The following is a 25,608-nucleotide window of genomic DNA, read 5'->3' on the forward strand; positions in this document are numbered from 1 at the left end:
ACAAGGAACTTCCCTTAAGCATCCAGGAGGGTGGAACCCAGCAGGGAATTAGCATAGGGAGGATATCAAGGTCAAAGTCAGCAAGCAAGGCAACAGTTACCCAAAACAGGTGCCAAAGCCCTACAGGACCCCTTTTACTAAAAAATGAGCTTCTGACTTAGGTTACGTGGGACGTCAGCGAGTCACCTTACCTGTCATGGAGACGCCTGCCCAGGTACACAGGTGCTCTGTCTTAGGTTGGTGAGTGCCCCCCAGGTATTACCCATCTCTGAATACTCATTATCATACAGTCATACAGGCTCAATCGTGTGTGTGTGTGTGTGTGTGTGTGTGTGTGTGTGTGTGTGTGTGTGTGTGTGTGTTGCAGTTAACTGCTGCCAAAGATCTCAAAGTGGCATTGGGCTTGCAATCTGTGTGTTTGACACAGAAAAGACTGACAGAGGTCCTATCCCACCCATAGCCAGTAGGCTAAAGGCAACTGAGCCATTCCCTTCCTTAACGAGCCTTACTGCAGATTGGAGTCCTTGTAAGATGGCATCCCAAAAGCAAATGGAACTTGAGTTTATAAATTTATAATTTTCAAAGCCAATCGAAATGTATATAACTATTGAATTAAATTTATCATGCCCAATAGAATGAAAGATTAACTAACTGTGGTAGCTACTTTTGTTGCCAAGGTCTCCACTGTGCTAGCTGTAGTAAGCAATTATGAAAAGGTAATCCCAGAAACAGTAGCAGCAGTGGCCGCCATTGCTATAACAACAGCAATGGCAGCAGCAATGTCAAATTCTCTTCTGGATTGTGTGGACATCCACTGGCATGGATACAATTCCAGGAACACAACCGCCAAGGCCCATTTTTCTTGATCCCAGCACGACTTAAGCTGACAGCTCTTCTGGAGAATCCAACCTCATGGCTACAGTTCCTAGGCTTACATTAATGCTTGCCAAAGCTGGCCATATTGGGCTCTCAATCCCCATTGGCATCAGAAGGGTAGAGTTTTTCATGAAGACTCAATAGGTCTCTGTCATGTTGGCTTCAGCAGCAGCCACAGTGTTCATTCAGTGCTCAGGAATCCAGAAGGAACCTCATTGTCCTGAGGAAAGACAAACAGAACCCCAGGCCCACACCAACACTAGATCGAGTTTCCTCCAAGTAGAAAGATCCTTCCATCACTCCAAAGGGTGATTTGCAACAGGAGCCCTCCAGTGCTTATCTGCAGCAGATACTCCAGCAGAATCCACCGATAAAAAATTTAAAATATATAAAACAAGGGTAAGAATAGAATATGGAGAGGAATGATGAGTCCCTAGTTCCCCCTTTTTTTACTTTAGTAAAATGTTTGTTTTTTTAATATTTCAAATTTTTCTTTTCTTTTTCTTTTTCAAAATTAATTTATTTTTCTATTATCAACTTGATACAGTAGGTATTCTTATCTTAATAGTGAAATGTTTCATTGAGGCTTGCTCAGTAATTGAATAAAACCAAAATTTATTATAAGCCACGGTCGTCTAGGGTCCTCCATGCTATATATATATAGCCTCCATGGTTCTGTGGATTGTAGTCTGATTGTTCTTTATTTTATATCTAGAATCCACTTATGAGTGAGTACATACCATGTTTATCTTTCTGGGTTTGGGTTACCTCACTCAGGATGATTTTTTTCTAGTTCCATCCATTTGCCTGCAAATTTCATGCTTTCATTGTTTTTCTCTGCTGAGTAGTACTCCATTGTGTATATGTACCACATTTTCTTAATCCATTCTTCAGTTGACGGGCATCTAGGTTGTTTCCAGGTTCTGGCTATTACGAATAATGCTGCTATGAACATAGTTGAGCATGTATCTTTGTGGTATGAATCAGCATTCCTTGGGTATATGCCCAAGAGGTAGTTCGAGTCCTAATTTTCTCTTCTGATATGCAGGTATACATGCAGGCAGAACACTGTATACATAATAAAATCTTAAAAAAAAATAAGTATCATTTCTTGAGAGGCAATATAGCGTGGTACCCAGACCCTTCCATTAGGAAAGAATCACTTTTGTGACCTTTAGTAAGTTAGCTGTATCACCATAGTATACTTCTCTCTCAATTCAATGTAATAATGATGCTTCCATCGTAATAGGAGAATAAAATCTGTTTATGTCCAGTTCTTAATTTATTTCAAGTGGGTTGACAGAATAATGGGACTCTATTTTAGAAAACATTTGAAATTGAAGTTTGTGAATGACATTTGGCTTTTATTTTAGCCTCTCTCTCTTTTTGATTGCACATTATCTATCTTGGCTAACAGGGCTGGTAAGATGGCTTAGTTAGTAAAGAAAGGCACTTGCTTACCAAGCCTGAGGTGAGTTGAATTCCACGGAACCCACATGGTGGAAGGAGAGAACCACTTGCAGCAGGTTGCCCTCTGGCATACACGCCACCCCTCCCACTACACACAGCACATAAATAAATGGAATAAGAAATACAAAAGGGGGCTGGAGAGATGGCTCAGAGGTTAAGAGCACTGACTGCTCTTCCAAAGGTCCTGAGTTCAATTCCCAGCAACCACATGGTGGCTCACAACCATCTGTAATGAGATTTGGTGCCCTCTTCTGGCCTGCAGTCATACATGCTGTATACATAATAAATAAATCTTTATATATAAAAAAAAGAAATACAAAAGAAAATATGGATTGACACAGATGAGTAATTAAAAATTAGTGTTTTGTCAGGTAGTCTTGGGATTTCCTTAACTTTTAAATAAGCCTAATTAATAAGTAGTAGGCAATGCTTAACACCCCCTTTTTTTTCTTTTTTTCTTTTTTCTTTTTTTTTTCCTGGAGCTGAGGACCGAACCCAGGGCCTTGAGCTTGCTAGGCAAACGCTCTACCACTGAGCTAAATCCCCAACTCCCCCCACCCCATCCCACCCCCCCCCTTTTTTTTTTTTTTTTGGTTTTTTTGAGACAGGGTTTCTCTGTGTAGTTTTGATGCCTGTCCTGGATCTTGTTCTGTAGACCAGGCTGGCCTCAAACTCACAGAACTCAGAGATCCGCCTGGCTCTGCCCCCTGAGTGCTGGGATTAAAGGCATGCGCCACAGGCCGAGCCTAACACCTTTTTAAAGATTTAAATTTTTTTATTTGCATGTGTGTATATGTGTGTGTGAGCTCCTGAGTTCATCCCATGCATGCAAATTCCTTTGAAGGCCCTCAGGACATCAGATCCCCTGGAGCTAGACTTAGTGCCAGGCAAGAGCAGCAAGTGCTTTTAACTGCTGAGTGGTCTCCATCAAATAAATAAATGCCCTTATACTTTTTTCCTATTAATCCTTCAAAATTTTTTACTTTGAAATTGTTACTAAATATCCACAATTTGGGTGGATTTCCCGGGTTTTGTTTTGGTATTTTGTTTTAAATGAGCAGCACCACAAATTGTCAGGTTTCAATATCCCTAGTGTTACTCTAATGCATCTATATTATTATTGGCTTATGACTTTGGGCCACAGCATAGAGTGAGATGTGCTCATTACTTGTTGTTGTAAGAAGGTGTAATCCACAAGTGCTCTGGAACATGATGTGATTTACTGAGCCAGAGACATACAGGCTTGAGTTACGAAAACATTACAACAGGAAGAGCTAGAGTTCTAAATAATGACTCATTTTGAAGACATTCCACCAAATTCTGGCAGGCAAATGTATACAAACCCCAAACTGGGCAGCACATGTAAACACGTAGCATATAGAAGTGTATATGTGCTTTTGAAGTAGAGTTCACAGTAGTTGTGCCTCCAGTTCTTAGGCACAAGCTGCACATTACCAGAGCCTCTTACATTTGTAGCTAATTGTTGACCCTTAACATTTCAAGTTAATCATGGCTTTCCAGCAGACTTAATTGAGTCTTGACAATGCCTCTAGCACTATAACTATTCTGCTGCCTTTAGCCATAGTGGGCGTCTTCAGTTGCCCAGTCTGCCTCTGCCTCATGGTTACTTGAGCAGCAGTGTAATCTGGAACTTGCTCAATTAAGATCAGCCCAGCATTGTCCATTTCTTCATGGACTTTCTGGAACCACTCTGCTCTGAATCACTCCTGTTTGCAATCAGTCGTCCTTAAAACCAACCCTTATATTTTGTGTCTCAGAATCTAAACTTTTTCCTTTTTGTTTTGATAAAGCATTTTGTGAGCCTGCTCCACATCAGTGCACTTCACAAAATCTACCAGCAGAGGGAGCTAAATAAAAGAAGATGAGTCCCTGAAATCAAGAAGACTCAAAGCAGAGAATATTTACAGTGAGGTGTTGTCATCCAGCTAGTACTGAACAAAGAGCTTAATACTCGAAAATGGTTGAAATCAACCATCTGGGATTTGACACAGGTTAAGACTTGTGTGATATTTGTTTTTTAATTCTCTAGTGTATAAAAAGCTGTAGAAGGATGATCTGATAGACATGTATAGTTAGAGAACCAATCTGGTATTTTACTCTCTTCTCTGAAGATGGTGTTTGAGGATGATGAAATAAGGTCACTTTGTGCAGATTTCACATGGAGTACTGGGCTGTAAAGTTGCTAAGGCTTATGCGTAACACACAACGTTTTAAAGACAGACTTTTTTTTTTTTTTTTGATTTTTCGAGACAGGGTTTCTCTGTGTAGCTTTGCGCCTTTCCTGGGACTCACTTGGTAGCCCAGGTTGGCCTCGAACTCACAGAGATCCGCCTGGCTCTGCCTCCCGAGTGCTGGGATTAAAAGCGTGCGCCACCACCGCCCGGCTTTTAAAGACAGACTTTTAAAAGTGAATGTTTTATATTTGTCTTGATTAAGTATATGTATCTTGATTGCAGTTAGCAGACTTGAAGAAAGAGAAGCAGAACTGAAGAAGGAATATAATGCACTGCATCAGAGACATACTGAGGTGGGTGTTGGGTGTTCTTATGCTAATATTGGAGCACAGAAATGGACTTGATATGTCTAAATTTTCCTTTGAAAATTAGAATAATTCATAGACATCATTGCCAGAAAATACTAGATGTCATGTGTCTTTTCCAAAGATGACTTTTATTCTTTTTAAATTTAGAATTAAATTTCCATGTAGGAAATGTATATGCCACAGAATATTTTAGTTATTTAAGATAGTTCCTTGGTTGGCCAGCAAAACCTTTATATATATAGTAAAAACTTTACATGATGCTGAGAAAATTGGTTTGCTACCAGTTTGGAAAATTCTGCATTGGTAAAATATTGTAATCCATCTCTACATTCAAATAATCTAGTTGTAAAGGATTTATATAAAATTTATAATATATTGAAATGTGTTTAAAGGGTTTCTAATTTTCATCATTTTATATTTCTGAGATTTATTTATATATTAATTTTTAGATTTTTATTTTATGTGTATGACTGCTTGTGTGTGCACCATATAAGTACAGTGCCTTCAGAGGCCAGAAGAAGGCGTAAGACCACTGGAACTGAGTTACAGATGGTTGTTAGCTGCCATGTGGATGGTGGTAACTGAACCTAGGTCATCCGGAAAAACAACCAGGACTTTTAACTGCTGAGCCAGCCTCCTTTAGTTTGTTTTGTTTTGTTTTTTTGATTTTGAGACAAGGCTTCTGAGATAGGCTGTCCTGGAACTCACTTCTGTAGACCAAGCTGGCCTCAAACTCAGAGATTCACCTGCCTCTGTCTCCAGAGTGCTGGCATTAAAGGCATGCACTTCCTTTAGTATTTTAAATTAGTATTTGCAGCACATAATCTCCTTGTTTTAAAGAGCTTGTCAATTTTTAATATGTTGTATTTATTTCTGTCTCATCAGTGTGATGATTGTCTGTGTGTTTCAGTCTGGAATTCACATACCTAAATGAATTTTACAACCCTCTTCTCTCTTTTGTCCCTCTCTCCCCTAACCCCCTCTTTCTGTGTCTCCTTTCTGTAGCCCTGGCTTGCCTGAAATACACTATGTAAACCAGGCTGGCCTTGAGCTCACAGAGTTGGACCTGTCTCTGCCTCCAATGCAGGGATTAAAGGTGTGTGCCATGGCTTCTGTCCATTTTCCCTTCACTAATTCTGTCTTATGTTATATCTGATTCTAGGTTATTTTTGTTTGGTTTGTTGGGTTTTTTGTCGTCGTACATATCCCCCCCTAACACACAAAGGTTTCTCTTGTATAGCCCTGGTTGTCCTAGAACTTGCTCTGTAGGCCAGGCTGGCCTTGAACTCAGAGATCCGCTTGCCTCTGCTTCCTGAGTGCTGGAATTCAAGATTTGTGCCAACATTACCTGACTTGATTCTAGTTTTTATCTACCTCTTTATTTAGGTGATTGTGATTGAGCCCAGGGCCTTGCTCATGCTGAGCAACATTATGAAGAGATCCCCACAGCCCTGTTTCTAGTCTTCAGTTCCTATTTTTCTTCCATTGCTTGTGTAACCATTCTGTCTATGGTAGAGACCAATGTTGCTGCTTTAAGCACCATAAAATCACATTACACTCAATTTCACTTGCTTTTGAACAGTGCAGAATTTTTTTCCCCACTCCTGGGATTGGGATTAAGTATTACTACCTGGAACACAAACTGCACAGAATTTATACTGAGCAGTAGAAGGAAAAGATTGACCACAAAGGATCAGAGAGCCCTGGGAAGATGGGAGTAGGCTCTGTAACAGTTTTTAAAAGTATATTGAAAATACCCCATGTTTGGGGGCTGGAGAGGTGACTTAGTGGTTAGGAGCACTACTTGCTCTTCCATAGGGTTCAATTACCAGCATCCACATGGCAACTCACAACATTCTCTAACTCCTGTTTCAGGGGATCCAGTGACATCACACAGACATACCTGCAGGGAAAACACCAATGCACATAAAATAAAAACAAATTAATTAAAAAAGTGTTCTTTTTAAAAAAAAAATACCCATGCTAACTGGGGGTGGTGGCTCACACCTTTAATTCCAACACTTGGGAAGCAGAGGCAGTTAGATCTCTTAGAGAACATCCAAGGCTACATAGAGAAACCCTACTTGAAAAACCAGGAAAACAAAACAAAACAACAATGTGTTTTAATAATATATCATTTACTAGAGTAAGGATATTTTTAAAAACTTAATTGTTACAGCCTATGGTTGATGCATTTACACTATTTATTTCAGTACCGGAGTAAATAAGGTCCTGTATGTAGTATTTACTTGTATTGCTTATCAATGATGATAGTTTAAAATATATTTAGAGAAGAATGTTTAATTGTCAAAAGTAATTAATAGTAATGAGTGGTTGGGTGTTGGTGGCTCATGCCTTTAATCCCAGCACTCGGGAGGCAGAGCCAGGCGGATCTCTGAGTTCGAGGCCAGCCTGGTCTACAGAGCAAGATCCAGGACAGGCACCAAAATTACACAGAGAAATCTTGTCTCCAAAAAAAAAATAAAAATAAAAATAAGGGAAAAAAATAGTAATGAGTGGTGTTTTTAAATAAAGTTCTAACTTTCATAGTAATTGGAGATTATTAAATTGTGACACAGTATTAAAGTGTATTTAGATTATTTATATTCATTTTAAACATATACATTCTTAAAAGAACAAATATAAAATGAAATTTCATTTTCTTTATATTTATTTAATAAAAGTGAAGAGACATTTCTATAGAAAGCCTGCCATCAACTTCCCATGAAAAGGCATAATTTTTCTGTCTGCTTCCATTTCTTCAGAGATGTATACTATTGGAAGAAAAATAGTCTCAAGAAAAAGCTTGGTTACCAAGTCAGAGATCTGGGTCTGTCCAGTCACCAGGCAACTTTCTCTTGCTGACTGATAGCTCGTTCATAGGATCCCCTCCTTCATTTACAAGAGGTTCTATCTTCTGCCCTAATAGACTCTGTTTGCCTCAAAGTAGGCTTATGTAACACAGATAAGGCTGCTTTGAAATGTGAGTCTGTTCACTGTAGCCTAAAGTTTTCTGTTTATCCATCTACTCTATAGAGTCTGTTCAATTAGCAAGAAGAAATAGCTCTATAATCCCTTAGGGTACCTTTTAGAGGTCAGCTCTGGAAGTCTCCAGAGAAAAGAACACTATTGTTACTTCCAAAGAAGGTAACATTTTTCAAAAACACAAAATTATTTGAATAGTGCTTTGTCCAAGCACATTGTTTACTGCTAACAGTGGGAAATTTATTCTGGCTCTTTTTGAAAATGTGGATAACCGTTCTCTAATCAAATAATAAATTTGTGTGCATTACTGGATTTACTTAAATGAAAAAAAAAAAAAGAATACATACCTTACTACATGTGGTATCCTGTGCTTATAAACTACCTTATCGGCACTTCAGAGGTTGAGGGACTAACCTAGTGTAGTGAGTTCTAGGTCAGTCTAGCTTTTCAACAAGACTCTTTATCATAAAACTAATGGTGTCAGATCACCTGGATTTGCCACGTAGGTGCTGGGAACCAGACTGAAGCCTTCTGGAAGAGCAGCCAGTGCTCTTAACCACTGAGCCATCTCTCCAACTTCCTTTGTTGCTGGTTTAAGACAGGGTGTCATTTAGTTCAGACTGACTTCAAATTTGCTATGTAGCCAAGAATGGACCTTTAAACTACTTATTATTCTGCCTCCATTTCCAAGTGCTAACATTAAGATATATGCCACCACACCTAACTTGATTTTTAGGTTCCACAGGCTAAATGCTGTTCATGCTTTTCTGAGCCTCTGTGTCTCATAGAATCTCAGTGATTTTAAGGTAATAGCTTTGAGGACTGCATGTAGAAAGATTGAAGGTGAGACTCCATGCTCTGGAAACTTCACCATTGCTTTGCTCTTTGGTTCTGTCAGCACTGGGTCCACCTTTGCTGTGAAGACATCTCTGTGAAGGACAGTGGTTACCTATCTCAAACAAGAATTTTTCAGACAGTATAATTGGAATCCTGCTTGACTCCAGCTGCTACAGAATTTACCTCTAGTTATGCAAATTAATTTGCATACTGAGATAATTGATAGTATATCTGAGATGAAAGAAGGCTAAAACTGGAAGACTCAATTGTACCTTGTCAAAAAAAAAAATGCCCTATTCTACTCTTGAATTTCTTTTCTATCTGAAGTACTGGCCTCACCTCTTCCCCTATCCTCCCCCCCTTTTAAAATCATAACCATGCTGTAAATCATTATTAAAATTTTATGCCCAATGTAGTTTTTTCTTCTGTTTGTGAAATATAGCTTGTTCTAAATATATGGAAATGCTTTAGAGCGTGGGATTTTCTTGTGGGTGTGAGGAAGAAAGGACAATGAGCTCATTGCTTGCCTGGAGAGTCAGCTAAAAGGGCAGATGCAACCTGGGTTCTGCAATGTTCAACTACTCAAGTAGCTGCAGCAAACAGATTGGAGTCCCGGCTTTAAAGCCAATGACAGAAAACCATTCACTGTTAGCTAGATACTTAATTTAAGCAAGTTATTTTATCCTATACCTAGGGTTTATCTATAAAATTGTGATATTGTGAGGATTAAATTAAAAATGGTGAAGATGGTTGGCATTCACTATGATCGCTGCTGTTTTGTCGTTCCTCTGTCCTGGGAAGGGCTCCTCTAGTCTCGTCTCTATTTTCACATTGGACTGTTTGGGAATGCCAAGGAATCATCTCTAGAATCAGTCATTTCAAGTTTTCAAATGTAGCAGTTTCTAAATTGTAAATAGTTAAGATAATAGGGAATCAACCTATAATAAGCTATTTGGATGTAAAATTGATTCTGTCTTTTATATTTTGATTATTATATATTATTGAATAGACTAATTACTATAAAAGCAACCTGGAGGAAGTTTCTGTTTTCTTTACATTCTCCCATTTGAACAAATTACCTCTGATTACTGTCTGGTATAAGAACTCAACCGAGGCTTTCTAAAACCTTTTGACAATTTTATTTACATATATTAGGCCCAAAATACAATATTTTGCTATATTAATCTCAGTTTAATTTTTCTTGAGGTTTCTTCTTGATACAAGAAAGCAGCTCTTTATTTCTGATTTGCTGATATAACCATAAAGTTTTATGAAAAATTCTTCTTAAAATAATATGAAAGAGAAAACTAATACATTTAAAATAAAACATGTAGATAGCCTTGTAATTCTATATTCATATTTCTTGACTGTTAACATTTCTCGTTTAGACTAGCCATTTTTTTAAGTTTTATTTTTATTTGTATGTGTATGTATATATACACCAGGTGTCTATGAGTTCATTCAACCTCTTCAGCTCCTGAACTAGTGTTTTTTTAAATATTTTTTTAATTCTCTCTCTCTCTCTCTCTCTCTCTCTCTCTCTCTCTCTCTCTCTCTCTCTCTCTTTGTGTGTGTGTGTTATATGTGGAAGTAAGAGGACAACAGACTTAGAGTCAAAGTATTTTTATTTCTATTGATCTGTTACTGTTACCATAGATGTTTATATTAAATACTGATGTTAGTAAATTAACACAGGAGAAAGTACTTTGAATTCTTGATAAATCTATAGAAATGATAAATCTATAGAAATAATTTGAAATGCTGTCATTAAATTAAATTGAAGTTTATTTTTACTCTGGTAATTCATTTTAGTGTGGAAAGATGAACATACAGAATTTTTTTCTCAAGTTTAACATTCATTTCTTTATTTCTCATTTTAAGTGACTAGGTTTCTCAAATGCTATTATTTTTAACTAGCAGTCTCTTATAACTTCCTACCAATGTCTGTGTACTAATTTGTATTATTTATGCCAATATTATTTCATTTAATAACATCACATATTGTATAAAACCATTTTTGCAATGCAAAAGAAGATATTAGCCATTTTTACTGATCTTAGCATCTTAAATGTGAGCATTTGCATATTCCTTTGCCATTACAATTCTTTCCTTCCTTAATACTCCTTTACATGAAGTAGAGTAATCTTGTAAATAAGAAAGTTGTACCAAAATATTTCCTTTGTTATAATTCTGTGTTTTATTTTAGGTGGTAGCCTAAAATTTTGTATCTATTTTTTCTTTCTTAAAATAGATGATCCATAATTATATGGAACACTTAGAAAGAACCAAACTTCATCAGCTCTCAGGGAGTGATCAACTAGAGGCTACAGCTCATAGTAGAATTAGGTAAGCTTTGTTATACATTTTTGCCTGAGAAAATGTGAAGTCAATAATCTGTCTTTTGTTTCTGTTTTCCTGTTTTTTAGTCTGGAAACAATAGTTAGTCTCCTCCCCCAAAAAATATCTCTACTGTGGTTGGTGTGCAAAGGGAAAGAGTAGCATGCAAAAATAGAAATACCATTAAAAAGGTTAGATTATGAGCTTTATAAATTATTAGCAACATACTGTAGGTTTTTAATTTTTTTTTGATACTTGGTGGGAAATCTGAGTAGAATTGAAACCTTTCAGTTTGTGGGTATGCCGAAAATTTTTCATTTCTCCCATATAATTGGTCCTTTTTGTTGCAGAGAGGCATGCTTGAAAGGATTAGCCAGCCATCTGTTTGATGTAGGAGTGTGAATAAATTATGTAGATCTCTAGGTATTGTAGCCAATGAGCTAAGCCAAGACTCTAGTGGAGAGGAACGTAGTTAATAGGTCGACTGTTCTCTGGGTTGCTGCATAAATGCTAGGAGCAGCCGCTCTATGGTTATGAGGCGGGGAGAGCGGAATGACGTCATCACTTGGGAGCCGCTGCAGGATGGAGTGGAAAGCTGCTGCTGATGGCATTGTTTTTGTGGCAGCAGCTGAATGACAGATCCTCACTACAAAGATACCGCTTTGGCCCCCGTGTAGGCCTCCTGGTTCGGACGTTTCACCATGCCAGCACAGCGCCATGAATCCTGGATGCATGCTGCTGTTTGTGTTTGGCTTTGTTGGCGGGGCGGTGGTCATTAATTCTGCTATCTTAGTATCTCTCTCTGTTTTGCTGCTTGTGCACTTTTCTATTTCTACCGGTGTGCCAGCGCTGACGCAGAATCTACCAAGGATACTCAGGTACTCCAGTCTCTCTTGGAAGCTCCTGCTTTGCCGGTGTTGGTTTTTTTCTTTCTTTCTTTCCTTTTTTTTAATTCTTAGCACCGTGGGTCTACTTTGTAACCATTTCTGTCGCAGATTTCAGACAATGGAAAAAGGCCTAAAGCTAGGATGTCTATTCTTATTTTATAGGTTCCTAAATGGAACCCTGCTTTATGTTTGGAAATTATAGACCAAAGAAAGGGATATTCTGTTGTACTTTTACACAAATACAAGGTCAGTGTGGTCTGAATGTTGAAGAGTAAGGAAGAGCAAGAGCCGAGTACCAGGTCCAAGTTTGTATAGCTCTGGATTTAGCTTCTGAGCATCGAGGGACAAATAGCTTTTATTGTGGGTGTTGCAAATGGTTGGCCCCAGAATATAGGCTTATTTTGTTTGAGTTATCCTTTGCCTGATGAAAGGTTTGCTTATCAGTTTTATAATTTTTAATAACAGCTTATAGAAACATAATTTTTGCTACCATAAAATATATTTTAAACTTAAAAAATCTAAATTCTTAAGAAAAAAATAGAATGCCTTTGCCTCTCCCTCATTATTTGCACATCAAAGTTGTGAGAGCAAAAGCTGTGCAAAGCCTATTCACTATTGTTTGGTCAGATGTCGCCCTTTATTTTCTTTGTACTCCTGGGTGACAAATGCCCATGCCTGCTGTGGGGGTGGTCACCAGCCTGGGTAGCTTTGCTCCTGTTCACCCTTCTTGCAGTCTGAGCAAACCACCTTCCAAATCTTAAATGTTTGTGGGTCTGCCTACTTGTTTTCTAACTCATAAGCTCAAAGTAGCGCTGACTTGTTCAGATTTCTGCTGTGTACATGGTTTTTTAAGTTCATAGACTGTAATTCATTAGTGTTTAAGTGATTATAAAAATACTTACATCCTCATTCTGATTTAGGCAAGAAGAATGGAAGTAGTTCCATCCTTGTGGTTCTTTTTATTCATAGGCCAGCTCACATTAGTCTTAACACTCAGAAATTAGATTTCTTACAAGGTCTAAAACTACTTGATCATTGATTTTCTTTCCTTATTTATTTGTTTTGAGACAGGTCATGTAGCCTCAGCTGGCCTTGAACCCTACGGGAACAGTCTCCCTTCAGTCCTGGGATTACTGTTTCCTACTGGGCTCTTTCCTGGTGTATAAAATGAGGAATAATCTGACTATTCTTTATATATTATTGCACGAAAGAGTTGTGTATGAGTCTATGTATACTTAGGAAGTAAGGACATTAAAAACAAATAGGCACAAAAATATGTATAATGTTAATATAAGACTAATGCTAAGAGCTGTCTTAGGCTTAGGTTCTGTTGGAGAAGGCAGTGCCATGAAGTGGCTAAACTTGAAGCTGCACTGTCCCGTGTATGCAGCCCTTAGGCCTTTGGCAATTGGTTTCATCTCTTAGTTTCCTCCTCTTAAATATTTACCTCAGTGACTTGATTTAAAAATCAAGTGAGCTGTTATTTTCACTTCATTACAGTTGCAAAATACATGGTCCATTATGTAAGTAAGTCAACTTCACAATCATTTGTATATCTCACATTTTTAATAGAACTGGTTTTAATCTCAGTCCTGCTGGTTACTATTACATAAGGTCTTGGAACATCATTTTTCCTATTCTGAAAACTGAAAAAACAGTGCCAGTTTCCTGGTTGGTTAGATCAAGTAATGTAAATTAATTATCTGGCTCCATACCTGCCACGTGGTGAGTTGTTCAATGCATGTGATCTTTTTGTCTTGCCCTTTACCTGTAGGGTAGATATTTCTAATCGGTTGTTTTGGTTGTGAGTATAGATAAATAAATCAGATATACATATAAACTAATATTTAAATAACCAACTTAAAAATCAGTGTATGGAACTAAAGCTACTAGCTAGAGAATATAACAAAGATTCTGATACTTGACAGCTTTTCTTCTGTTAGGGAGTAAAATGGCTAGACAGTGATAGTGGGTGTTTGAGTTTAGGGATTTCAATCTGCCACTTGCTATCTTTCTACAAGTTCTCCATTCTTTGGTTAATTTTTTTGTGACTTTTATTGAAGGGTTTAATACATACAGTACCAACATGCACACCAACAAAGTTTAAGACTAGTGTTTGCCTTGCAAGAGTTTTGTTTGAGAGTAGGATACTATCAAACTTATATAACCACATGTCTTCCCCCATCAGTCATCTAATTGATGGATACAGAGAGGAACATATGGTGATACTATTTTTCTGAGCTAGAGTGGAGAAACCCTTGGCATCTTTGATCCATTTGACAGATAGCTGAAAGTCCCCTTCCTAGAGATCCATTTCTCTGAAAAACTGATAAAAACAAAACAGAGAGTTGGGAATTTTACTTGTGTTTTAGATTGTATAGATGGAATAGGAAAGTAAAACTTGGGTTCAAAGAAGACTCTGTCCTTCAACAGCTTAAAACTGTGTTCATATTGTGTGAAAAGGAGCTCATATGGGAAGAAAATTCTAATGAATGGCTAGTATTTTGACTTTTGGTTTTTTGGGTTTTTTTTGAGACAGGGTTTCTCTGTGTAGTTTTGGTGCCTGTCCTGGATCTTGCTCTGTAGACCAGGCTGGCCTCGAACTCACAGAGGTCTGCCTAGCTCTGTCTCCCAAGTGCTGGGATTAAAGGCATGCACCACCACCACCCGGCGTATTTTGACTTTTGTTAGAACCCATGTGATAGAGTCTCATGAAATCTGTGCTGTCTTCCTAGCTTTATATTAGACTCAATCCCCACTCAATTTTTCCTTAAGGCATGAAGGGTCATTAGAAAAGAAAGTCAAAGGGTAGTTTGGGAATTTCTGTTCCCAAAAATATGTTTTCCAAAATTGGGAATAGACCTCAAGCTGGTAAGTTTTCATTTTCTCAAGTTAAGAAAAACAAAAACTTGCTATCATTTAATGAGAAAGATAAGAGGGTTGAGAATTAAGAACAAGAAACTGAAATGATACAGTTTAAAATAAGAGCTAATAAGTCTCAAGAAACAAGTTCTGTTGCCTAGAAATACAAACATGTAATAGTGCTGTCTTATCCATTAGGAAAAAATAAACATTCATCTTTTTGTCTTTGACTTATAAAATATCTGACTATTGTTTGTTTTGTTTGAAAATGGCATTTATTTATTTGTATGTGAAGGTTAGAGAGCAACTTGTAGGAGCTAGTTCTCTCCTGCCATGTGGGTCCTAGAGACTGAACTCAGGCTGTCAGGCTTGGATAAATTGTCTTTATCCACTGAGTCATCCCTCCAGCCCAGTTGTTGTTGTTTTGTTTTTGAGACAGGGTCTAGTGTAAAATAGGTTGGCCTCTCTCTTGCTTTATAGTAAAGGTGACCTTAAACTCCTGATCTTCTTTCTGTCTACCTTCAGAGTGCTGGGGCTGCAGGTATGCACCACCACTCCCAATAAAGAAAAGCTTTTGGAAAAGAGCTGCTCTTTTGTCCTGGCAGTAGTCTTCTTTTTTGTACTTTGCCTAAAGGAACTAATATAGCATGATTTGTAGAAAACGAGAATTTTCATTTAAAAAGACCTTTTCAATTTTTACTATTGAATACTATCCCTGTTTCAAAGAGTATTCATTTTCCTCTAGACAGAAAAAGCCTACCCTAAAAACACCCAATGACTGTAGCTTGAAGAAGCAGGAAGACTAGGAACAGGGATTAGGGAGTTGCTTTTGCCTGCTCCCCATGACTGCTAACCTACAGTTCGCTGTGGTCACCAGACCAGATCACCACCAACTTCCTGGCAGAGGCAGGAGTGCTGATGTGTGCCTGTAATCCCGACACAGCAGGCTTAAGGCAGGAGGATCTCCAGTACTGGGTTAGACTACACTAAGTACTGAGACCTTGTCTCTGAACAATCCCAAACCAGCCAACCAAAAAACATCGTCCAAACAGTTTCTTGACACTTTTCTTAATTTCTGGGGCTAATGTAAACTTTTTAGCCTGTCCTTTCTCTTTGGTATATATTTATTTAGGATAGCTGGTTGCAAACTAATGAGACTAAACTTTCTATGACCCAGTTTACCCTTGACCTTGTGATCCTCCTGCCTCATCTCTAAGTAGCTGGGGTTACAAGCCTTTTCACAGTTTAGGCTTCTAATTTATAGTCATGACAAATAAAAAACTAAAATGAATGTTTAATTTTCCCCCCCCTCTTCAAATAGAAAAGAACGTCCTATATCATTAGGAATTTTCCCACTACCTGCTGGAGATGGATTGCTTACACCTGATACTCAGAAAGGAGGCGAGACCCCAGGATCAGAGCAATGGAAATTTCAGGAATTAAGTCAACCACGTTCTCATACCAGCCTGAAGGTAAGCTTTATTTCTTCAGTTTACATTTTATAAGCTTTCTTATCCAAATAGAAGTAGCAGGAAACCAAAGGATATTAAAATATAATAGTTTAGGGCTGGCCAGATAGCTTACTGGATGAAAGTGCTTGCCACCAACCCTGACAGTCTGAGGTCAGTCCTCAGGACCCACGTGATAGAAGGAGAGAGCCATCTTCTCATTATCCTCTGACGTCTCCACAACCACCATGGCCCTAGTTCACATCTCATCCCCTCCCATACAGATAAATACATAAAATCTAAATTTAGAAAACATAATAGTTTATATACATTTTACTTTGAAAGTTATTTTAAAAAGAACAAAAAATAAAACTTGAGATGAGCTCTTCCCAGTGGTGGTATGTTTTTGCTAGTTAATTTTAAGTTATATAGGAAAACAAAATCAAATACTGTTACATCTTTATCTTAGTTAGGGTTACTATTGCTGTGATGAAACACCATGACCAAAGCAGCTTGGGGAAGAAGGGGTTTATTTGGCTTATGGGTAATTGTTCATTATCAAAGAAAATCAGGGCAGGAACCTGGAGGCAGGAGCTGATTCAGACACCATGGAGGGGAGCTGCTCACTGGCTTGCTCCCCATGACTTGCTCAGCCTGCATTCTTATAGAACCCAGGACCACCAGCCCAGGGATGGCCCCACCTGCAATGGGCTGGTCCCTTCAACATCAATCACCAGTTCAGAAAATGCCCTGCAGAGTCACTTACAGTCCAATTTTTTTTTTTAAGATTTATTTATTTATTATGTATACAGCATGTATGACTGCAGGCTAGAAGAGGGCACCAGATCTCATTACAGATGGTTGTGAGCCACCATGTAGTTGCTGGGAATTGAACTCAGGACCTTTGGAAGAGCAGTCAATGCTCTTAACCTCTGAGCCATCTCTCTTACAGTCCAATTTTAATGGAGGCATTTTCTCAATTTAGGCTCCCTCCTTTGTGATGACTCTAACTTGGGTCAAGCTGACATAAAACTAACCAGCTAATGCTATTGACAAGAATTTCTTTTATATTTAGTCTATGTAATCTGAATCTAGAATTTAGGGTGCAGTGACTTGTGGGCCTAATTAGGATTTTGTGTTTGGTTTTTTATTTTTTGTTTTTTTGTTTTTTTTTTTTTGTTTTTTGTGGTACTGAAGATCAACTTAGGGTCTTCTTGTTGTTATTACTTTTGGAACCCTAAGTCCGGAGATTCTAACTTTATTTATTTTTAGTATTACTGTTAGTGGTGGGGCACCCATGTGTCGAGACACATTTGTGGAAGTCAGAGGCCAACTTATAGGAATTGTTCTTTCTTCCACTGTAGGTTCCAGGAATAGAATTCAAGTAGTCAGATATGTGCTGCAAGCACTTCTGCCTACTGAGCCATCTCTCCAATCCTCAACTCTGGGTCGTGAGCATGATAAGCAAGCCCTCTATTACTGAGATATATTCCTTTTTATTTTGAAACAGTGTCTTACTAAATTGTTCAGGTTAGCTTTGAATTCATGCGACTGTAGTTCAAGCTGGACTTGAACTTGTGATGATGATCTTGCCTTAGTCACAGAGTAGCTGGGATTATAAGTGTCCACCATCAGGCCTGGTTTGCATCTTTTGATTTTTTGAGACAGGGTTTCTCTGTGTAACAGTCCTAGCTGTCTGGAACTGGCTTTGTAGACCAGACTGGCCTCTAACTCACAGACATTTGCCTCCCTCTGCCTCCCAAGTGCTGAGATTTAAGATGTGCACCACCACTGCCCGACTGCGTCTTTTTTTTTTTTTTTTAATTAATAGTTTATATGTATAGCAGCCGGGTGGTGGTGGCACACACCTCTAATCCCAGTACTCGGGAGGCAGAGGCAGATGGATCTTTGTGAGTTCGAGGCCAGCCTGGGCTACAGAGTGAGATCCAGGACAGACACCAAAACTACACAGAGAAACCCTGTCTGGAAAAACTAAAAAAACAAAAACAAAAACCACTTTAAAACAAAAAACTATGTATAGCTTAGTAGTGGTGATGCACACCTTTAATCTTAGCCATTGGATCTCTGAATTCAAGGTCAGCCTGGTCTACAGAAAGTGAGTGCCAGGACAGCCAGGACTGCACAGAGAGATCCTTTCTTTTAAAAAAAACTATATACATGTTTTATATATTTGCATATATAGGTATGTGTTATATATGTGTGTTTTACACACACACAAACACACACACACACACACACACACACACACGTCTATGCATCTGCTTGTTGTCTATATGTGTACCACTTGGCTTCACTGCCTGTGGAGGCTAGAAGAGGGCACTGAATCCCCTGGAACTGAAGTTACAGATAGATAGTTGTGTGCCACTCAATGTGGGTGCTAAGAATGGAACCCAGAGCCTCTTCTTGAGCAACAAGTGTTTTTAACCACTGAGCCATCTCTGCAGCCTCTCATATGTAATTGAAAATTACTGCCACCTAAAATCCTTGGTTCACTGTTGGAAATGTCACACTTTAGGAGGGCTTCACTTTATTATGTTTTTCGTTTGTTTGTTTGAAGGCCAAATTGACCTTGAACTCAAGGTAGTCCTCCTACCTCAGTCTCCCAAGTTCTAAGATTGTAGGTATGCCCAGCAGGCTCAATTATGATTTCACTTTATAGACACAACACATTTTCCTTCCTTAAAACTACTTTATGAAAGTGATATATAAAAATGCATTGTGTTTAGCAAAAAAGTCTTGGTGTTAATTCTTTAGAGGTTATATTTTGATCTAGAATAATTTAGTAGATAAGTGATAAATATAATTACTAGTGTACTTTGAGAAGAGATACATTAATAATACTCAGTGTTTTTAAGTTAGTCATGGTTGCATGCAGCTATAGTTCTAGCTGTTAGGAAGGCTGAAGCAGGAGGTTTGCAGTCAGTTTGAGTGTAGCATAGGCTACATAATGAGTTCAAGACAACCTAGGCTACAGAGTGAATTCCTAGCTCAACATCACGAGAAGGGGTGAGAAAGAGAGAGCTGTCATTTGGACTCATCCTGGGCAACATAAGGCAACAAAGACCTTATCTCAAGAAACAAGCACATAAAAATTTAAAGTTATGTTCTATATCTTCTAAGATAGAATATTTATGAAGGGATTATTGATTATTAAAACAAAAGCCAACCAGGCATGATAGAGCACACCCTTGATCTAATCCCAGCACTCTGGAGTAGAGGCAGGCAGATCTCTGTGAGTTTGAGGTCAGTCTGGTCTACATTGTGAGTTTTAGGACAGCAAGAGCCATATACTGAGGCCCTATCTCAAAAGAGAGAGAGAGAAAAGGAAAAGAAAAAGCCTTGGTATATTGTAAAATCCACTGTGTCATTAAACAGACTACCTATTTATTTATATATAAATGAATTCTTCTTCCTCCTCCTTTTTAGTGAAACATGGTCTCAGGTATTCCAGGCTAGCTTCGAACTCACTATGTAGTCAAGGATGACCTTGAATTTCTGATATGTCTGCACCTCCTGAGTGCTATAATTATAGTAGGCATGTGCCAATAAACCTGGTTAATGTAGTAGGAATTGAACAAAGGCTTCATACATGCTAGGTAAACACTTAGCCAACTAAGCTACATCCCCAGCTCTTTATATCCTTTCTTGCTTTTTCTCCCTATAATATTATCATTATCTAAGTATCTGTTAATGTTTTCTAAAAGACTAAGTAAGCCATTTATTTATTTGCTTTATTTCTTTCTATGAGAGAATTTATGTACCATTGCATTCTTAGCATTTAGGAAAGTGTTCAGCAAATTGTAGGAACTCAGTACGTATTTTGTTGTTGTTGAGAAAGAGTCACACTATGTATCCCAGGCTGGTGTTATACTTCTAATCCTCCTGCTTCAACCTCCTGACTGCTAGGATTATAGACATGCACCACCATACCCAGCTAGAACATATTTTTTGTTGTGGTTTTGTTCTGTTTTTTGTTTTTTTCGAGACAGGGTTTCTCTGTGTAGTCCTGGCTGTCCTGGAATTCAATCTATAGACCAGGCCGGCCTCAAACTAAGAGATCTGCATGCCCCTGCTTCCTCAGTGCTAGGACTTAAAAGTATGTGCCACCATTGCCCAGCTGTTTGGTGTTTTGGTTTGGTTTGTTTTTTTTTTTCATGAGCTATTTTATTTTTATGTGTATTTATGAGTATATGCCACCAGTGTGCAGGTGTTCAAGGAGGCCAGGAGAGGGCATCAAATCCCCTGGAGCTGAAGTTACAGATGTAAGCTACCTGGATATGTGTGTTGAGAACCAAACTAGGATCCTCTGGAAAAGCAACAAGTGCTCTTAACTGATGAGATGTCTCTCCAGGTCCAAATTATTTGTTTAGATGATAGAATCTGCCAGGCAGTGGTGGGACATGCCTTTAATACCAGCACTTGGAAAGCAGAGGCAAATGGATCTCTGTGAGTTCAAGACCAGTCTAGTCAATAGAGCAAGTTCCGGGACAGCCAGGGCTACACACTGAAACTCTGTCTCAACAAACAAACAAGGACTAGATGTTAGAATCTTCTAAGATAATATGAACGATCTTTTATCTATAGACGGTTCAGAACCATTGCATTAATTTTTTATATGAACTTAAAGCAGTAGGCAGTCAAATATTTGAAAATTCTCCTCCTCTCAAAAGTAAATATTGCCTGTCCCACTTCATGTATACTTTGTTAGAAGTTACTTTTGCTCAGAATATATCAATGATAGTGTCACTAAGAAACATTTGTTCTTTATTCTGTATCCACACTGAGTTTTTTTTTTTTTTATGTACTTGTAGGTTTAGTAGATCTTCAAAAATACCTCTGTCAATTGCTCACTTCCTGTGTTTTCACAGCATATCAAAAATGTATACCATATGGCAGCTATGTTTTAGTTACTGTCCAAACTGAATTCTAAGGGAACATTATTTTAATTCTTTTGTTTAATCCAGTAACATGGTATGACAGAACCATATTGGCAAATTATAAACCTATTATAAATGATTAATAATGGATTTAGTCCACTCTAAAAATACAAAGATACATTATTCTTCAAAGAGTTTGTAAAACAAAATTCATTTTGTTTGTACTTGATCTGTGGAAAGACTCAGCAGGTAACAGTTTCCAGGAACAAGGTGGTACATTGTAGAATGTAAAGTCCAGTTTGTAAAATATGCCTACTAATTAGAATCCACATTATTACTCGCCTAAGTCCTTGTGATTAACCAGAAGCCTTTCTTTAACTTTGTTAAGACCTGGAGTCGGCTTGAATTCCCTACAAGGACCATGTCCTGGGCATGTCACATGCCCTCTCATCTTGGTTTTCATATGAGACAGAAATTGAAACAGACTGGTATGAGTGTGTGTGTGTGTGTGTGTGTGTGTGTGTGTGTGTGTGTGTGTGTGTGTGTGTGTTCATGCATGTTTATGCACTGGTTATTGCTGATGTGCACCACTGAACTATTTCCAACTTTTTTTTTTTTTTTGTGATATATATTTTTTATTTTACAATACCATTCAGTTCTACATATCAGCCATGGGTTCCCCTATTCTCCCCCCTCCCACGCCCTCCCCTTACCCCCAGCCCACCTTCCATTCCCATCTCCTCCAGGACAAGTCCTCCCCCGAGGACTGTGATCGACTTGGTAGACTCAGTCCAGGGAGGTCCAGTCCCTTCCTCTCAGACTGAGCCAAGTGTCCCTGCATAAGTTCCTGGTTTCAAACAGCCAACTCATGGAATGAGCACAGGACTTGGTCCCACTGCCTAAATGCCTCCCAAACTGATCAAGCCAATCAACTGTCTCACCTATTCAGAGGGCCTGATCCAGCTGGGAGCCCCTCAGTCTTTGGTTCATAGTTTATGTGTTTCCATTCATTTGGCTATTTTTTTTTCAATAATTGAGTAAAACTGAAATTTATTATATGCCACAGTCGTCCTACGGACCTCCATGCTATATATATATAGCCTCTATGGTTCTATGGGTTGTGGTCTGATTGTTCATTTTATATCTAGAATCCACCAATGAGTGAGTACATACCATAACTGTCTTTCTGGGTTTGGGTTACCTCACTCAGGATGATATTTTCTAGTTCCATCCATTTGCCTGCAAATTTCATGCTTTCATTGTTTTTCTCTGCTGAGTAGTACTCCATTGTGTATATGTACCACATTTTTTTCATCCATTCTTCCGTTGATGGGCATCTAGGTTGTTTCCAGGTTCTGGCTATTACAAATAGTGCTGCTATGAACATAGCTGAGCATGTATCTTTATGGTATGTATCAGCATTCTTTGGGTATATGCCCAAGAGTGGGATGGCTGGGTCTTGAGGTAGTTTGATTCCTAATTTTCTGAGAAACCGCCATACTGATTTCCATAGTGGTTGTACAAGTTTACATTCCCACCAACAGTGGAGGAGTGTTCCCTTTGCTCCACATCCTCTCCAACATTGGTTGTCATTGGTGTTTTTGATCTTAGCCATTCTAACAGGTGTAAGGTGGTATCTCAGAGTCGTTTTGATTTGCATTTCTCTGATGATTAAGGATGTTGAGCATTTCTTTAAATGTCTTTCAGCCATATGTAGTTCTTGTTTTGTGAATTCTCTGTTTAGCTCTTTAGCCCATTTTTTAATTGGACTGTTCAGTGCTTTGATGTCTAGTTTCTTGAGTTCTTTATATATTGTGGAGATCAATCCTCTGTCAGATGTGGGGTTGGTGAAGATCTTTTCCCAATCTGTTGGCTGTCTTTTTGTCTTATTGACTGTGTCTTTTGCCCTGCAAAAGCTTCTCAGTTTTGAGAGGTCCCATTTATTAATGGTTGTGCTCAGGGTCTGTGCTGTCGGTGTTTTATTTAGGAAATGGTCTCCAGTGCCAATGCGTTCAAGAGTGCTTCCTATCTTCTTTTCTATTGAGTTTAGTGTAACTGGATTTATGTTTAGGTCTTTGATCCACTTGGACTTGAGTTTTGTGCATGGTGACAGATATGGATCTATTTGTAATCTTTTACATATTGACATCCAGTTATGCCAGCACCATTTGTTGAAGATACTTTCTTTGTTCCATTGTATAGTTTTGGCTCCTTTGTCAAAAACCAGGTGTTCATATGTGCATGGATTAATGTCAGGGTCTTCAATTCGATTCCATTGGTCCGTATGTCGGTTTTTATACCAGTACCAAGCTGTTTTTATTACTATAGCTCTATAGTAGAGTTTGAGGTCCGGGATGGTGATGCCTCCAAGGGTTGCTTTATCGTATAGGATTCTTTTAGCTATCCTGGGTCTTTTGTTTTTCCATATAAAGTTGAGTATTTTTCTTTCCAAGTCTGTGAAGAATTGTGTTGGGATTTTGATGGGGATTGCATTGAATCTGTAGATTGCTTTTGGTAAGATTGCCATTTTTACTATGTTAATCCTACCTATCCATGAGCATGGGAGATCCTTCCATTTTCTGATATCTTCTTCAATTTCTTTCTTTAGAGATTTAAAGTTCTTATCAAAAAGGTCTTTCACTTGTTTAGTTAGTGTTATCCCAAGGTATTTTATATTATTTGTGGCTATTGTAAAGGGTGATGTTTCTCTGACTTCTTTCTCAGCCCTTTTATCATTTGTGTATAGGAGGGCTACTGATTTTTTTGAGTTGATCTTGTATCCTGCCACTTTACTGAAGGAGTTTATCAGCTGTAGAAGTTCCCTGGTAGAGTTTTTGGGGTCACTTATGTATACTATCATATCATCTGCAAATAGTGAAAGTTTGACTTCTTCCTTGCCAATTTGTATCCCTTTGATCTCCTTTTGTTGTCTTATTGCTCTAGCTAGAACTTCTAGTACTATATTGAATAAATATGGGGAGAGTGGACAGCCTTGTCTTGTTCCTGAATTTAGTGGTATCGCTTTGAGTTTCTCCCCATTTAATTTGATGTTTGCTGTTGGCTTGCTATAAATTGCTTTTATTATGTTTAGAAATGTTCCTTGTATTCCTATTCTTTCTAAGACCTTTATCATGAAGGGGTGTTGGATTTTGTCAAAGGCTTTTTCAGCATCTAGGGAGATGATCATGTGGTTTTTTTTCTTTCAGTTTGTTTATATGGTGTATTACATTGACTGATTTCCGTATGTTGAACCATCCTTGCATCCCTGGGATGAATCCTACTTGGTCGTGATGGATGATTGTTTTGATGTATTCTTGGATTCGGTTTGCCAATATTTTGTTGAGTATTTTTGCATCAATGTTCATGAGGGAGATTGGTCTGTAGTTCTCTTTCTTTGTTGCATCTTTGTGTGGTTTGGGTATCAGGGTAATTGTAGCCTCATAAAAAGAGTTTGGTAGTGTTCCTTCTGTTTCTATTGTGTGGAACACTTTGAAGAGGATTGGTATTAGTTCTTCTTTGAAAGTCAGGTAGAATTCTGCACTGAAACCATCTGGTCCTGGGCTTTTTTTAGTTGGGAGACTTTTGATGACTGTTTCTATTTCTTTAGGGGTTATTGGTCTATTTAAATGGTTTATCTGGTCTTGATTTAATTTTGGTATTTGGTATTTATCCAGAAAATTGTCCATTTCTTCCTGGTTTTCCATTTTTGTGGAGTACAGGTTTTTGAAGTATGATCTGATGATTCTCTGGATTTCCTCATTGTCTGTTGTTATGTCTCCCTTTTCATTTCTGATTTTGTGAATTTGGGTGTTCTCTCTTTGCCTTTTGGTTAATTTGGCTAGTGGTTTGTCTATCTTGTTGATTTTTTCAAAGAACCAACTCTTTGTTTCATTGATTTTTTGTATTGTTCTCTTGTTTTCTATTTCGTTGATTTCAGCCCTCAATTTGATTATTTCCTGGCGTCTATTTCTCCTGGGTGAGTTTGTTTCTTTTTGTTCTAGAGCTTTCAGTTGTGCTGTTAATTCATTGGTATGGGATTGCTCCATCTTCTTTATGTGTGCATTTAGAGCTATGAATTTTCCTCTTAGCACTGCTTTCATAGTGTCCCATAAGTTTGGGTATGTTGTACTTTCATTTTCATTGAATTCTAGGAACTCTTTAATTTCTGTCTTTATTTCTTCCTTGACCCATTGATGTTTCAGGTGGGTATTATTCAGTTTCCATGAGTTTGTGGGTTTTCTATAATTTTTGTTGTTATTGAGTTCTAACTTTAAGGCTTGGTGGTCTGATAAAATACAGGAGGTTATTCCAATTTTTTTGTATCTGTTGAGATTTGTTTTGTGTCCAAGCATGTGGTCAATTTTTGAGAAGGTTCCATGGGGTGCTGAGAAGAAGGTATATTCTTTTGTGTTAGGATGTAATATTCTGTATATATCTATTAGGTC

The 25,608-nt window shown here is 38.1% G+C and overlaps 1 protein-coding gene across 11 annotated transcripts in view; it reads left to right on the forward strand.

The window, feature by feature from the left end:
• The window catches only part of Spag9 (sperm associated antigen 9), a 142,545-nt gene that overhangs the window by 44,802 nt on the left and 72,135 nt on the right, over window positions 1-25,608 (forward strand). For 7 of the 11 annotated variants that reach the window (XM_076543169.1, XM_076543171.1, XM_076543166.1 and 4 more), the window contains 3 exons: window positions 4,824-4,894; window positions 10,983-11,077; window positions 16,139-16,289. In XM_076543169.1, coding sequence (XP_076399284.1) covers window positions 4,824-4,894; window positions 10,983-11,077; window positions 16,139-16,289 — 317 coding nt within the window. Of the gene's footprint in view, window positions 1-4,823; window positions 4,895-10,982; window positions 11,078-11,370; window positions 11,947-16,138; window positions 16,290-25,608 lie in introns of those variants that run through there. The other 4 variants (XM_042282624.2, XM_076543174.1, XM_006971999.4 and 1 more) reach the window with 4 other exon arrangements.

Source organism: Peromyscus maniculatus, chromosome 8 (genome assembly GCF_049852395.1).
Source record: "Peromyscus maniculatus bairdii isolate BWxNUB_F1_BW_parent chromosome 8, HU_Pman_BW_mat_3.1, whole genome shotgun sequence".
Lineage (NCBI taxonomy): Eukaryota > Metazoa > Chordata > Mammalia > Rodentia > Cricetidae > Peromyscus > Peromyscus maniculatus.